This window comes from Polyodon spathula, chromosome 22 (genome assembly GCF_017654505.1).
Source record: "Polyodon spathula isolate WHYD16114869_AA chromosome 22, ASM1765450v1, whole genome shotgun sequence".
NCBI lineage: Eukaryota > Metazoa > Chordata > Actinopteri > Acipenseriformes > Polyodontidae > Polyodon > Polyodon spathula.
In genome coordinates this window covers 20948141-20962606 of record NC_054555.1, presented here as the reverse complement: position 1 = coordinate 20962606, position 14466 = coordinate 20948141, and the positions used below count along the sequence as shown (strand labels likewise).

General features: G+C 39.0%; 1 protein-coding gene across 14 annotated transcripts in view; it reads right to left on the bottom strand.

The window, feature by feature from the left end:
- LOC121296932 (myotubularin-related protein 3-like) overlaps positions 1–14466 on the bottom strand; it is a 52642-nt gene that overhangs the window by 13780 nt on the left and 24396 nt on the right. For 10 of the 14 annotated variants that reach the window (XM_041222874.1, XM_041222876.1, XM_041222877.1 and 7 more), the window contains 12 exons: positions 14442–14466; positions 13055–13137; positions 11509–11675; positions 10795–10891; positions 10003–10116; positions 9278–9480; positions 6565–6696; positions 6099–6210; positions 5522–5717; positions 4805–4990; positions 4441–4611; positions 3585–3730 (listed from right to left, as the gene is read on the bottom strand). The exon at positions 14442–14466 is cut by the window's right edge and continues 8 nt beyond it. In XM_041222874.1, the coding sequence (XP_041078808.1) occupies positions 3585–3730; positions 4441–4611; positions 4805–4990; positions 5522–5717; positions 6099–6210; positions 6565–6696; positions 9278–9480; positions 10003–10116; positions 10795–10891; positions 11509–11675; positions 13055–13137; positions 14442–14466 (1632 nt within the window). Of the gene's footprint in view, positions 1–3584; positions 3731–4440; positions 4612–4804; positions 4991–5521; positions 5718–6098; positions 6211–6564; positions 6697–9277; positions 9481–10002; positions 10117–10794; positions 10892–11508; positions 11676–13054; positions 13138–13347; positions 13804–14441 lie in introns of those variants that run through there. The other 4 variants (XM_041222880.1, XM_041222881.1, XM_041222883.1 and 1 more) reach the window with 2 other exon arrangements.

The following is a 14466-nucleotide window of genomic DNA, read 5'->3' as shown; positions in this document are numbered from 1 at the left end:
GGAATTAGTTACCTTGTCATGTTGTTGATGCTGAATCACCTGGATGCTATAACTTGACGTTATGAGATCAATCAGTCACTAGGAACCGGACGGCCAAACGGCCTTCTTTTGTTTGCAAATTTTCTTATATTCTAATTAAGAATGGCTTCAAGGCAATTGGGTTCGAATTTTTTATGCTGATTTAGAAATAGAATTCAACTACAGACCATATTCACAAAACATTTACCACCATGCTAAGTTAACACTACTTTTTTTCCCAAAAAGAAAGCAAAAACGCTGATGTTACCCAGTAAGATCAGGAATATATGAATAAGGCCTGTATGACCTTTGAATGTTTATTAGTTGTCCACACACCCATAGACTAAATATTAAATTTTACCACTGAATCCGATTTGTAATTTTTTCCTAATATTGTTTTTAAAAAGACAATACATATTTTAAATACTATGTTTGTTGTAAGGTCAGGCAACACACAGAAATCCACATTTACTGAGCTTCCCCACCAGTGCAAAGTTTATTCAGGTGTAATCTAAACAGATAAATGCTTTCATTGTTAATGGCACTAAACTAGAAAATCGTCACATGCTCCTGACCATGCTACAGCGTTTACAGCAAAGCACATTACTTACTGTTGCTGTCTACTTGTTCATGTAAATCATGTTAATATCTTTTGCAACTTAATCACGATTGTTTTTATATTTTTATTCACGAATCCTTGGTCGACTTATAACTGTATTATATTGGGTGCCACCTTGTCTGTATAAATGTCACTATATCTGCTGGGTTATGTAACTCATGCAATCATTCAAAATACCATTAAAAAGTATTTTTGTGCAAGTGACTAATAAATATTTTTTTAGGTAAAAAACGAGAAGAAAAGTAAAAGCTATTATTTAGTATTGCTGTGATAAAACTAGGACTAAAATAACTTAGGCAAGAACTCTCTTAGCTAAGGTGTGCATGTTGTCATGCATATTAAAAAACCACAGAGGTAGTAATATTGATTCATATGATTTGTAATATATATTGTCAGCATGGCTACACGTGACCCGTTCCAACTCAAATCAAAACCAACAGTTATTTAGAATTTTAAATGAAAAACACCCTAAAATCTTTGCACGAATAATGTAAACCTCAAATTTTGCACAGAAGTATTTAAAAATGGAAACGACAGTAAGGCTTTGTAGATTGCACACACCCTCGGATGGTGAATGATGACAATGACAGACACAACAAAACAGTTTCAGTAAATCTGATCTAAAATGTACTGCCATCATTTTTATTTTAACATTTTCCTACATGAAAGATGATGATATTATGGAAATGGTGAATTATATATTAGTGAAGACAAATGGTTGATCGCTCCGTGATGATACATCATGCTGCACTTCCTGGTTCCCTTATTCTACTTCCTGTAAAAGGAGCGCAGAGTTTGAAAACACAGTCATAGGAAAAGCAGCTATAGGTAACTGGGAGATCGCACTTATGGGGTGCCATGTGCAAAAAAAGAGATTTAACATAAATTTTGTATTTTTTCCCCAGATTTATAAATGTTGTGAAAATAAATATATATATATTTAAATGTGTACATTCAGATATTTATAAATCTTCAAATATTTAGTAACTTTTCAACATTTAAATGCTAAATCTTTATTTTAAAAATAAATATATATATATATATATATATATATATATATATATATATATATATATATATTTTGTTATTAAATATTTATTTTGAGAATCAAGATTTAGCTGTTCGCAAATAAATCTGGATTTTGTGAACTTAAATATTTAACTAAATCTTAAATCTCTTAACAAGATTTAACATTTAGCTAAATATTTAACTGGCCATCTAAATCTGGAGTTTGTATGCAAATGCTTGTAATGCTAAATCGGAAAATATGCAAATTGCAGCATTACAAGAGCCAATCAAATCACGTATAAGCACAAAGTGCTCATTTGCATACAAACTCCAGCTTTAGCTGGCCAGTTAAATATTTAGTCAATGGTTAAATCTTGTTAATAGATTTAAGATTTAGTTAGCTAAATGTTAAATATTGTAACCAGATTTATAAATTATATCTGAATGTACACATTTAAAAAGAAATCTGGAAAGAAAAATACAATGTTAAAATATTAACCTTTTTTTTTTTTACACATGGCACCCCATTAGAGCCAAGCTGTGAAGCTTTCCTTCTTGCAAAGCAAATACATGGCAGGTGTTTATAATGCTTTTCCAATTATTCTTGAGAAATATACGGGAGGTGCAGCATGAAAGAGATGAAGAGATGTTCACTAATAGGGTTGAAAAAAATATAATTACATTAAATAAAGGTTTAGCAGAATGTGTGCATATGTTATATAGGAAAATGTGACATCTATGAAGTGATGTTAATGCATATAAGGTTACATTTACTGGGGTTATTTTGTTAGCTCTGTGTTCTTTTTGGCTGAATATCACTGCTGGAGAACTAGCTTGTGTTATGAGATATATCTCTGTTCATAGTTTTACCACAGCTTTTGTTAAGAGTGATTTCCATTTCTGCTTCAAAAGACGAAGTGGAATACAGCTTTATTAAATTAAACATATAAAACTCAGAAAACATTCTGGTTCAAAAAATTGTAGAGTACCTCCGAGCACTCCAGATGGATTTGTATTAAAATAAACCTGCTGGAGTCCATAGAAAGTGTTTGGTAGGAGGTAAAAAAAAAAAAAGCATGCTGATGACAGTACTACTACAACAAATAATAATAAATCTGCTGGTTAATGTCTTCATGAATTTTTGATTATGATCTGCTAGATTATGCTGATTTAATCTGTGAAAGTGAGTGGTTTTGTATTAATCAACAGCTGGTTTCGCTAACCCTGATTAACTTGAATATGGTGGATTAGTGATAAATTGGGGTCTAAAGTAATTGTAGCTAACAACAGAATTCCATAAATCTTACCAGTCGGGCACTTCCACTCGCTTTATAAGTCTCAAATGTGGAGTTTTGAAAGAAACACTGGTTATACAGGTGCTTTCAATTTAAAACATGAAACTGGTACTATACTACATCAAAGAAAGTTATTAGGTTTGCTTTTCTTGCCTCCCAAGTCTATTACTGCTTTCCTTTTTTTGTAAATTCAATCCAGCTGCATCTTTGGGGTCAAAGCATCTAACTGGTTAAAAAGCTTGTCAGTCATTAGGGGAAGCTGATTAGTTACCGACAGGAAAGAAGGTCCCAAAAGGGATGGGGACAATTTCCCTTTACAGGTGAAATGATCCAGGAAGTGCAAACAAACATTTCTTTAACCTAGTGCAGCCCCAGATATCAATATTTAAAATGAAAATGCATGTTGGCTTAAACATGCGTTTCTTTCAAAACTGCACATTTGGGATCTATATAGTGAAAGAATGTGCATGGTGGACAAAATGTATGGAACAAATTTGCTAGCTACAATTACTTTATAAAGCTACACTGTATATCAATGCATGCTGACATATATATATGCATGCAAGTCTATCACAGCAAACCCCCACCCCTTGCCCTCAATCTGGGTTTGTCTTACTTCACAGAGGTCAGGGCTGGAGGCTCACCTTCCCAGGGGTTGATCCTCAGAGGTGGAGCCTGGGACAGGGTACGGTGCGCACGATTCGTCAGTGGGGGTGGAGGGGGAGGGGTTCGGTAGGTAGACCGCACTCCACAGCATCAGGTTGCGGACATGGCACACTGGGTGCAGCACCTGCAATATGGAAAGCCAGCAAAGCAGTTAGGACAACTTCCTGCAGCACTGGGATAAAAGGGAGTTATAGGATAGTGAACACATGCGACCATCAGGTTTGTTTTAGGTACATGTTTGCGACCAATGCTTTCACAACCTCAAAAACTGATCAAAATTACAAATGTCAGCTACAAATATAAACCCATCTGAAAAACAATGTTTTCCAGATAAGTTGGAACGCAGGCAAGTGTTTTTATGACCGTCTCCCTGGGATTGTAGTCCATTGTATAATTATTTATACTGCTAGCAAGGCTCTAAAAACTTCAAATCCTACACTGCTTTTACCAGTAGTGCATGCAACAATGTGAGCTCAGATCAGTGTTGCATACTCATGATTCGTTAGACATCACCTTCTGGCTTAACTGAATCACTAACAATATGCACGGGGACCTTAAAATACTGCCTATACTATTCTATTCTTTACAATCAAATACCATACTTTATACAGTTCATCAGCCAATCAACTTGCAAACAGTGATGGTGTCAACTGGCGACAAACATTCTCTATGACTCTAAATTAGTAATTTATTTAAGGGTGGGGGGGGGGGGGATAAGACATGTGATTTACAATTCAAAACAAATGACGGTCATTTGGTCCTCTAGATCTGGATATACTGTGCTTGTTGAAGCATCACTTTGTGGCAGCGCAGAGCAGCCTGAGAGGGGCGCACCGTTTCTGAGTGGGAGGAGTACAGCATGTTTCGGAAGGCCCTGCTGGCGGGGCGCAGCAGGGACCACACAGAGCAGCTCCTCTCCTGCGTATGCCTGTCCTCCCGCTCCTTGCCGTTGTTACAGAGGAATGTCCCAAACAGACAGGAGTAGGTGTGCTGCACCAGCTTTACCTGCAGACAGAGCACAGAAAACAAACAGGAAACTGAGACATGGGTGCCAGTTACATCTACCCAAGCTGCGCATGCCATTGCAAAATTACAGCTTTGTTCTGGCTCTCCCACTATAACTCCATCACTGGGGATATGCATGCCCTGTGGGGGACAGAAATCAAAGTGTACAATTTTCACAAAGACTGTGCCTCACCAGAAATGCCTCGTTGAACTCGAAGGAGCAGGGGAACTGCCTGTGGAGCTGATGCACGCAGTCCAGCCACTGCAGGAACACGGGGCAGCGCTCATTCAGGTCGTCAGAGTTCTCCCCGTGGCCACAGCGATCCGCAAACTTGTGCCCGAAATCCAGCCACTCTGTTTCCACCAGCACCTGAAAACCCTGCAGGGAGAGAGGAAAGAGTCAGGGTTGCTAAACCACCTGGGGTTGGGGTTCAGTGGCTCCCCACTACCACACCTCATCTTTACTAAACAAATCAGAGAGGAACATATATTTTTTGTATTTTGCATTACTCCCCCTTGTTCTTGTGGGTATGAACACAAAGTTCCAAGTCACAGTGTGAACAGCGATGGCGATGGACATAAAACTGGCTTAAATCCTACCCCAACTGATATGGACAACCAGCTGCAAATGGGAAGCTCCTAGAAATAAGCCCATCTTTAAATTATCTTTTGATCTGCTTATGCACCATACAAGTGGTCTATCAGGACCATCGCACATATCATATTGAAACCTGCATATCGTACTATGTATTGTATCGTGAGGTTGGTGAATCTTTACACCCGTACTCCCAACACATCTGATTTCAGCAGTTTTTAGCATACGGCAGCAATGCTGAACACACTAGTCTGTCAAACACTCTGTATGAACAGTGTAGTGTGAATGTGTTACTCAGCCTGCATGCACACCCACCTCGATGGTTCTGTAAAAGGGGTCGAGCAGCAGTTTAGACAGGGCCACAATCTGGGGGGTGCGATCCCAGCCATCAGAGCAGTGCACCAGCACCGGCCGCAGGTCCCGGTCCACCGCGTTCACCACCAGCAGAGACACCTTGAGCAGCACAGACAGGTGCTGCAGCCACTTGGTGCCCTCCAGAGCAGACAGCCAGCTGTGGGAAAACACAGCGTGTGAGTCAACCAGCAGGACCACTCCGCTGGACAGTCAGCAGTGATAATAAAATATATAAAGAAACTCAAAGTTACATGTGCCGGATATATAAATTTGTGTTCATGTGCAGCGCTGCAAAACGGAACCAGGAGCAATCTGTATTACTATCTGACAGTCCGATTGCAAGAAAAGGACAAATATTCAGCAGTGTGCTTCAATTACTTGTTTTTTGACAGTCTAGGTCTAGAACTGGTCCAAAAGTAAAACGCGCCCTTGATGTAACAAGCAGTTATATGGAGTGGACTATTAATGTGAATTAAGTTATTGTGTGATTTAAGACATCATTAACTGACTGTAGTGACACACGCAGATTTGAACTTACTTTGCAGGATCTGGCATCTGTGTACAGAGCAATCGCAGAGACTGGAAACTCTTTCGGATGGAATGGATGTTGGCCATCCCCATAAACACTACTTCACAGTTGGGATAGTATTCTGGAAGGGAAGAGGAGAGAAACACCAAGTCAGGTGCAAAGGTAAATCTCAAAAACAAAAAGTGACGGTCTACCAAAGTATGGTAGTCGTATTTGGTCACACGTCCAATTTGCAGTGCGTTTGAAGCAGACCTAAGGAAAGTAACTCTGAATGCAGCTGTTGAGGAGGCAAATGTGTCCCAATATTATATGGATACACAGCCTTACTAGAGAGCCAGTCCATAATAATCAATACAATGTTGTCATATTCAGCTAGTCACAAGAAAGGAGTCAGCTGCAACATTAACACAATTATACTTAAAATCCTCAGCTTTAAAGCACACAGTAACTCTGGAGTCAGGTAGTGTAGGCTCACCTGGGCACTCACAGCCACCCCCTTTCGCTCTGTTGGCGACGGCAGCAGCGTATGACCTGGCATCGAGGATGAGGAGCTTCTGTGGTTGGATGGCCAGTGACTCCACTCCAGTGCCGTGCGTCATTGAGGAGTCTGAAAGGGAGACAACTCTTATTAACAACAAGCAAATCAAATCAGTACACCAGCTGAACGGATATTATATATCCTATTCTATATCTGTAAAGTTACTTAGTGCTGAAAAAGTAAGTATATTGCAAACCTTGTTATACAGCATCTGGGATCTAATGCACTACAGCAAATTAGAGATGGCAGCATGCTAAAAGAAACGGTCAAGCCACAGCTAATACAGCCTAGTTTGATACAATCTGTCTGGTTTTTAACAAGTGAGCTAACCAGACATCCAAAACAACCAAGTGTACTGTAACATCACAGTGGCATAACAAGGCATACCTTAGATTTTTTTCACTGTCCTGGATACAATTTTAAGTGGCCCAATAACAAGTACAAAACTGTATCACCCTACTTGGCAAGTTAATAGCAGAGTAATGTATCAGGTTATGTGTTAGCACCATTCAAAAATGAAATAAACAAATCTTATGGATTATTTGTTTAACCATTCCGATTTATGTGTATACCATATGTTTAAATGGTAATAGCTGATCTATTTTTTAAATCTGGCTTTTTGTACATTTAACATGTTTTGCCTGGATGACAATACAAAAATAAAATGATCTAGATAAATTCACTGATGTTTAATTTTTAAAACTATTATTGTGTTATTTTATATACTGTTATTTTTGGCATTACAGTTGCTATGGCATCAGTAAATTAAAGAAGAAAAACCAAGTTTTTCGCTGTGGAAATCTGGTAATCCTAAACTACATGGACAGAGAGAGAAAATTAAGTTTTGGTAGAAATTTGTCAGATTCAGAACTCGACAAAAAACTCAAAATAGTAAAACACACTCAATCTTTTCTCAATTTATTTTGTTTAATGCTGTCAGTAGAACTGTGCAGCTTTGCGTAAACTGCATTCTCCTACTGTAGGCATTCAAGAACTGCATCCATTAAATTAGCTAAGTGCTCCCCTAGTGCTTTCTTCCACATAAATATTTCTGAATCTAAAATATGCTATATTACAAACCAGAGCAATACATCACAGGTGCCACCTTCAGTATGCCTTGCAGGACATTGTAAACATCCGGTTCACACACACCATATGATATAAACAAGCCGAGTGCACTTGCAAACTGCATTGTGAACAGAAAGAGACACCAAAAAAAACTAAAAGAAAATACTTTAATTCGCATAGCTATTCTTTCATGATGGTTTTTCATGTCTGTGTTTAGTAATGTGTACGGTAAAGAGATTTCAATATATGCTGTATTATTTCAGCCATTTAACATGCACACATTGGCGTGCTTGTCAGAAAATGAAAATACTGTAATCAAGATTTAAAAATGTATGTGTAGAAAGGACTCGTTTTGTTTACTGCTGATTTACAGCAACACAAAAAGGTTAACTTTATAACACAGTAATCATAATAAAAATAATCGTTCTCAGATCGTCGCTTGTAGCCTCTCCCAAGTCAGCACCAATCTTACTGCTGATACAAACGAGTCCTGTAAAGATTGTGAATGGCATTTCTAACCTGAACACACTGTACCCCAAATCAAAATGTTAGACAATTCGATCCCGTTGTCCAGCTTCCATGTGGCGTATCTGGGTATTCACTGGTGCATAATTTTTTGCTGCAGTCACAGCAGCAGACAAACACCTGCTGTCTTGCGAACTATTACTGTGAGACTGGATATGACAGGAACTAAATGTTCAATTCCCAACAAAAAGCTGCTGTTTTATCTGCGTGTCTGGGAAAATTACATTTGTTTCACTGTCACCACCATCATGAAGCCAGATTAAGTCTTTCTTCCACTCCACTCTATTCTTATCTATTTTTTTTCATAATTTCTTTCTTGATCATTATTGATTTAAACAATTTACTTTTGGCTTATTGGTGCAATTGGTTGCTTAGTTGCAAAATAAATAAATAAATACATTGGAAAAAACTGCCATGTCAGGGTAATTAGTATTACCAACAGCACTTCAGTACGTAGTCTCAAATGCTATGGTTTATGTCGAACCTTGCTAGGTGAAAAATCCATTGGTGTCAGACTGGTCGACCCAAGTAAATCACAATCTGGGGGAGCTGCCCACTGAACCAAACTGTCGAGTCATACAAGCACACTGACTGGGGCCAAACTCCGCTTAAGACATTCCAGTCTTGTAGGGGCTACCCCAGTGGCATGGAATAGACCTACACAGCCTCTGCAATAACCGGAATATATTCTCTCTCTGTACTTATTTTTAGGCACTGCTCTTGCAATGAACTCTCTCCAGTAGCTGACTAAGTAAATTAATATAAAGTTGCATCATTAAAAGTTGCCTGGCTGTTCAACAGAGCAGACATCCCTGATACCATTGGGTTCAATCCTCAAGGACAATGACATTTTAGAACTCCATAGCTGATGCCTGTCTATTACTGTGACCAATTTATTATCTGCTTTTTTCATTACTGTATGTAACAAACAGAAACTCAATTGAAAAAAAAAACTTTTCAAATTTAAGTTCACTTCATTATCATATACAAGTTATGAACCACACACACTACATCTCAAAACTTCCCTCCTGAGAATGTTAGAAAAGTCCAAACTCACCAAACTCCCCGTCTGAGACGTCTGTGCCGTTGCTGTAGTCCCGGAGACAGTTCCCGTTGGCGAGGTGCTTGCTGGAGCTGCAATCGATGGCACAGGCCTTGGCGATGGATTGGACCAGGTGCTCATCGTCAGCATTGCGCCACCCCCACCAGCTCACCTCAGGCTGCCCACAACGGGCAATTACTGCCCCCGTGCTCTGGTGCCTGAAATGCACAAGTTAAAAAAAGGGGGCTCAGCACCCTCTTCTCCTACTGTCCTCCTGCTGTCTCTTACACTTTCAGTGTTGTGTTATTGGGATTGTCATGTTTTGTTAACATTAGATGCAACTGGAAATCTAAATCTCTTCAGGCATTTCTAATATCTTTAACTTGCACATGTACTTCTAAATTTGCTATGCAGCTATCTTTTTGGTAAATCCAATGAAGCTCCCTCTTTATCCTGCCACAATGCTTAACAGAGCTATTAAACCTAATTTTATTGTGGTTTACCAGACCATATTTCCAAATCAATCCAAAGCACGTCTTAAGTATTGCCTTTGATGGTTATGAGGAACAATATCATTCAATAGCATAAACATTCTTTATTCCTGTTTCTATTTTTGTTCTCCAAGCTGTTTGTCCTTCCACAATGCTGCAGGTGTTTTGTCGAACTCAAGATGGGATGTTGCACCGATGATGGTGTATAAAAGAAAGCTGGGGATCTTGAAGATTCCCTTCCAAACGCACCTGTACACCACGGCAGGGAATCTCTTCCAGGACCTGAAGCCACCTACGCTCTCCAGCTCCTTGTCTGTGATCCAGGCTGGCACAAGCAGCAGCTGGGGATAGCTGGCACACAGCCTACCAGTGCCAGGGACAAGCGGAAGACAAAAAACAAGAGACAGTTACATAACTGATTGAGCGAAGAGCAAGGGCACAGAGGGGGCAGAGGCTGCTAAAGATAAAGGAAGGATCTGTTCCCAGCACCCTGAAACAAAAAGCAGTATTGTTTTTCGATTAGGAGGGTGGATAGCCTGTATCAAAGCAAATAGTGTCAACTTGCTGTGTCAAGCCTATGAGGAGACAAATAGACTGAATCAGACATAACTGAAGATAAAACACTCGCCAACATACAATCGGTACCAATATTATTATTCAATAAAAATAACACTAATCTTAATATTTATAGTAGTATTTATTTAAAAAATATACATGCATTTTCACGCACAGTGATGTGCAGAAGTGATTATCCACACAGCCCAGGTTTCAATCAGGAACTAAATACCTGTTATTTACAGCTATTACATGTTGTTTCTTTGGGGTGTTTTTTGGTCAGTTTGTTATATTGCAAGTGAATCAAACATACCCCCACCAAAGTCTGTTTTCAACACAATGAAAAGGGGACCAGAAACACGGTTGCTCACACTAACAATAAAGAATTGTAAAGCCTTGGTACGACTTCTTTGATGCAGCCCTAACATGGAAAATGTAATCATAGGTTATATGAAAAGTAAGATTTCCAGTGCTGGAAAACACTACCTGTATTTGTTGTTTATTTCCGTTATCCTCCATGCATTCTGCAAATCGAAACCCATTCGCTCCACTTCATTCTTAAATCTTGAGGTCACATGCTCTCCTGAGGGACACCAATGCATGTAGTGAGAGGATTATTACAACAAAACTAAGCAAACAAGTGCAATGAATGGTAGGGTAGCCCAGTGGTTACAGCCAACAGAACCTGGGTTTGAATGCCAAATATCCAATGATCACCCTCTTGTATTGTGGTTGTGCATCGATACATGATCTTTGCTTTCTGATAAGTCAGTCTAAAATGATGCCTGAATTTAGTGAAAGTTGCTTTGGAAAGCTAAATGAAATAGCAGGAGTGCACTTCCTCCTGATTATATGTGTTTAAGATTAAGTATGGATGGTAAGATACTTCTTCACGCAAAGTATGGTACCGTTGTGGAATGTTTTTGATGTTGAATTATTGTGATCCTATAAAATCAATCAGCTATTAGGAACCAGAAGAGTATTGATAGATTTCCCTCAAAAAACTAAATAGTTTCATATTCACAGCACAGAAATATCTTGTGTGGTGAAAAGGTAAAACACGAGGGATCAACCACCACATTTTATTTTATAAACCTTTGAAAACTAAACTAACACTGAGTTCATTTTTCAGGCGATTCATTTCCTTATGTTTAGTCGAGTCTTGCAAGCATTGCAGTATCAATGGAGCACAGCTGGTACCTGGCCGGCAGAGCTCCCCGTGCTGCTCCTTCTCCCCGGCATACACCTCCACGCACCAGGCATGGAATGCAAATGAGAACAGCTCCTCCAGGTGCGAGGGTGGACGGATCCCACCATTCAGCCTCTTCAGCCACTCCTGGCACTGCTCGAAGGTGGAGAACTGACATCTGCAGGCAAACATACCATCAAAGCACCTGATACATTAATCTGACATTCATTCATTCATTCATTCATTTCTGAGCACTTGACTCACAAGTACAGATACTGCTCACATTTCACTGATCATCCAACCTCCTAGTGGTCATGTTCAATCACATGCCATAAGGATGAGCACACTTCTTCTAGTAGTTTTCAACTCTGGTACAAGATTTTTGTTCAACCAGGAACCAAATACTTATTCAAACATGTTTTCAAGTGTACATATAACACCACTTACAGACATAATTGGCCAGTTTCAACACTACAGTTGGATACTGTATCTCCAGAATGCAAAATACATTTAAAAAAAAAAAAAAAAAAAAAGACAAACACAAACCTGGCCTATTTATTGTAAATGTGATCAACGGCAATGTGCCTTAGGAAACAAACATAACAGTCTAACCCACTTAAGTGTATAACCAATTTAAATGTTTATATAGATTTGCAATCCCTATGCGTATTATAAAATATTACTACACTAGTAACAAAATCATCATGTTATGTAAGTACTTAGCATTTCTTTGAGGCTTCACTTAATTCAGGTCAACAAAAATTCATTATTTTACTTAAATAAGAAAACACAGCACCATCCTCTATAACGCAGTTTACTTTAATATACAGTAAATGATAAATGCAGAGTGATGCACTTTCAAGAATGAAATGAAAATAATTGTTACTTAAATGCTGTGTGTACATCACAGACAATTCTGTAAACTGTAGTGTTACGAAGTGCCTGCCCCTGTGTGTATTTTCTGTTACATGTTGAGTATGGTGTGTTAAATGTTTGTGTATACTCATTGGTACACGGGATATAAACGGGTCTGTGAAATATCCCGTGTACCAATGACTAAACACAAACATTTAACACACCACATGCAACATATAACAGAAAATACACACAGGGGCAGGCACTCTGTCACATGTAGTCATTCAAGTCTCTTCACAGACAGAAATCATTATCGACGTACCTGGAAGAAATGCCACGCTCATTTTAGCACATCATAGTCCTTTAAAGTATCTTATTGAAAAGTTTCCTTTTTTGCAGCCATTTCAGTGTGGGAATGTATTGAAAGCGTTCACGTTCCCGAAACCAGGCCTGTGCCTTTTTACATTAGTTCACAATATACGTTAACTGTATAAAAAAAGCAATCAAAAAAGTTTCACTGCTCTACAGTAAAACGGGAATATATGCTTGCAATACTACATTTAAACGGGGTACATTTAATGAATCCGCACTGGTGACGGTTTTGGACTTTTGAGATATACAAGTGGGGTAGACTGTATGTTGATAGATAGACATAGTAAGCATCTTTTTTAGATAAGCCATCCACCCTCTACAACTACATACCTGATAACTTTACAGTCTTTGCAGATCACATGAAGCTGGAACATATCTCGACACTCCACACACTCGATCAGCTGCAACGGGACCTTTGGGAGAGAGGACAACACATCGAGTTAATCACATTGATGAACCTCTCACAAAACTTTAAGAAAGCTCAAACAAGTTATTTATGAGAGTGCAAAATCAACAAATAAAACTAATCTAATTGAGACAAATGCTTCAATAAGACAAAGACGATTCTCGTCAAAACTTTGTCTGATTTTACAACCAAGTTTCTATTTAATTTCATATTGTACCTCATGATTGCAACCCACAGCTGAAGTGTTAAATCTGTGACAATGTTGCGATAAATCACTGATCAGTAAAACAGGGGTTGAGCTGGAAAATCAGGATGAAGAGCAGGGTTACAGTATTTAAGAGAATATTGAAATAACAACCAGCTTCAAAACTGAATGTCAACCAAAGCCATCAATAACTGCACAATGTATTGCAGTTTAGCATATATAATCTGTGCAGCTGATCATTTGCAGTCATACAGTTCCTGGTGTAGACTTACGTAACAAGAAGTCATCATGCACACATGTGAATCACACAGAAGGATTTATAAAACCTTTTATCTTGATTTTAGCTGCAGATCTGTAGGTTCCCATTTGTATTTATTTTTTTTTTAATGAGGAAATAGTGTCTCCTAGTTGACTGACTAGACCTTTAAGGTATTTTACCCTGCAATTAATATTATTATGTTATGTGATCTTTTCTCATTGTTCGTGTTGTCCAAAAACCCCCCCCCCCCCCCCCCCCCCCCCCCCCCCCCCCCCCCCCCCCCCCCCCCCCCCCCCCCCCCCCCCTCCAAAACTGTTTAAGTCCTGAATTATCACCTGAAGGCTTTGTGTTGTCTGAAGGAATTGGTAAGGGGGCTGTTAAAGCACACATGCTGAATTCAAATGAGACTCTGCTCCCATGATGTAGGTTCTTAAGGTACCTGGCTCTGTACTGCTGATGAGATCTATTTCATAGGCAACATGACAAGCAGTGGTTCTCCACAATCAGTTAGTTGGGGTTAGACCTTAACTCAAACCCAGCATGTTGAGCAGAGCAGGCCCCATGTCCTACCTACTGTATACAGGCTCTTTACAGTGCAGTATACTGTGGTGATTTCTTTCAACGTGATTTTAAACCAGCAAAGAAAAAACAATACCTGACAGCCTGTTTTTCTACTGTAGTCTTGTGCTGCTATGACTTATTTGCATGTTTGAAGTGCTCAGTGTTAGTCAGGTAACACACAATTGAACTCCATGCAGCAGCTCAAGAACATTGTGAGATTTAGCACGCCATTCCTTTGCACAAAACTAGTCTGGATATTTTCCAGCTCTGCTGGTATGGTACTTACTGACACTTCACAAGAGCAAGTTTGA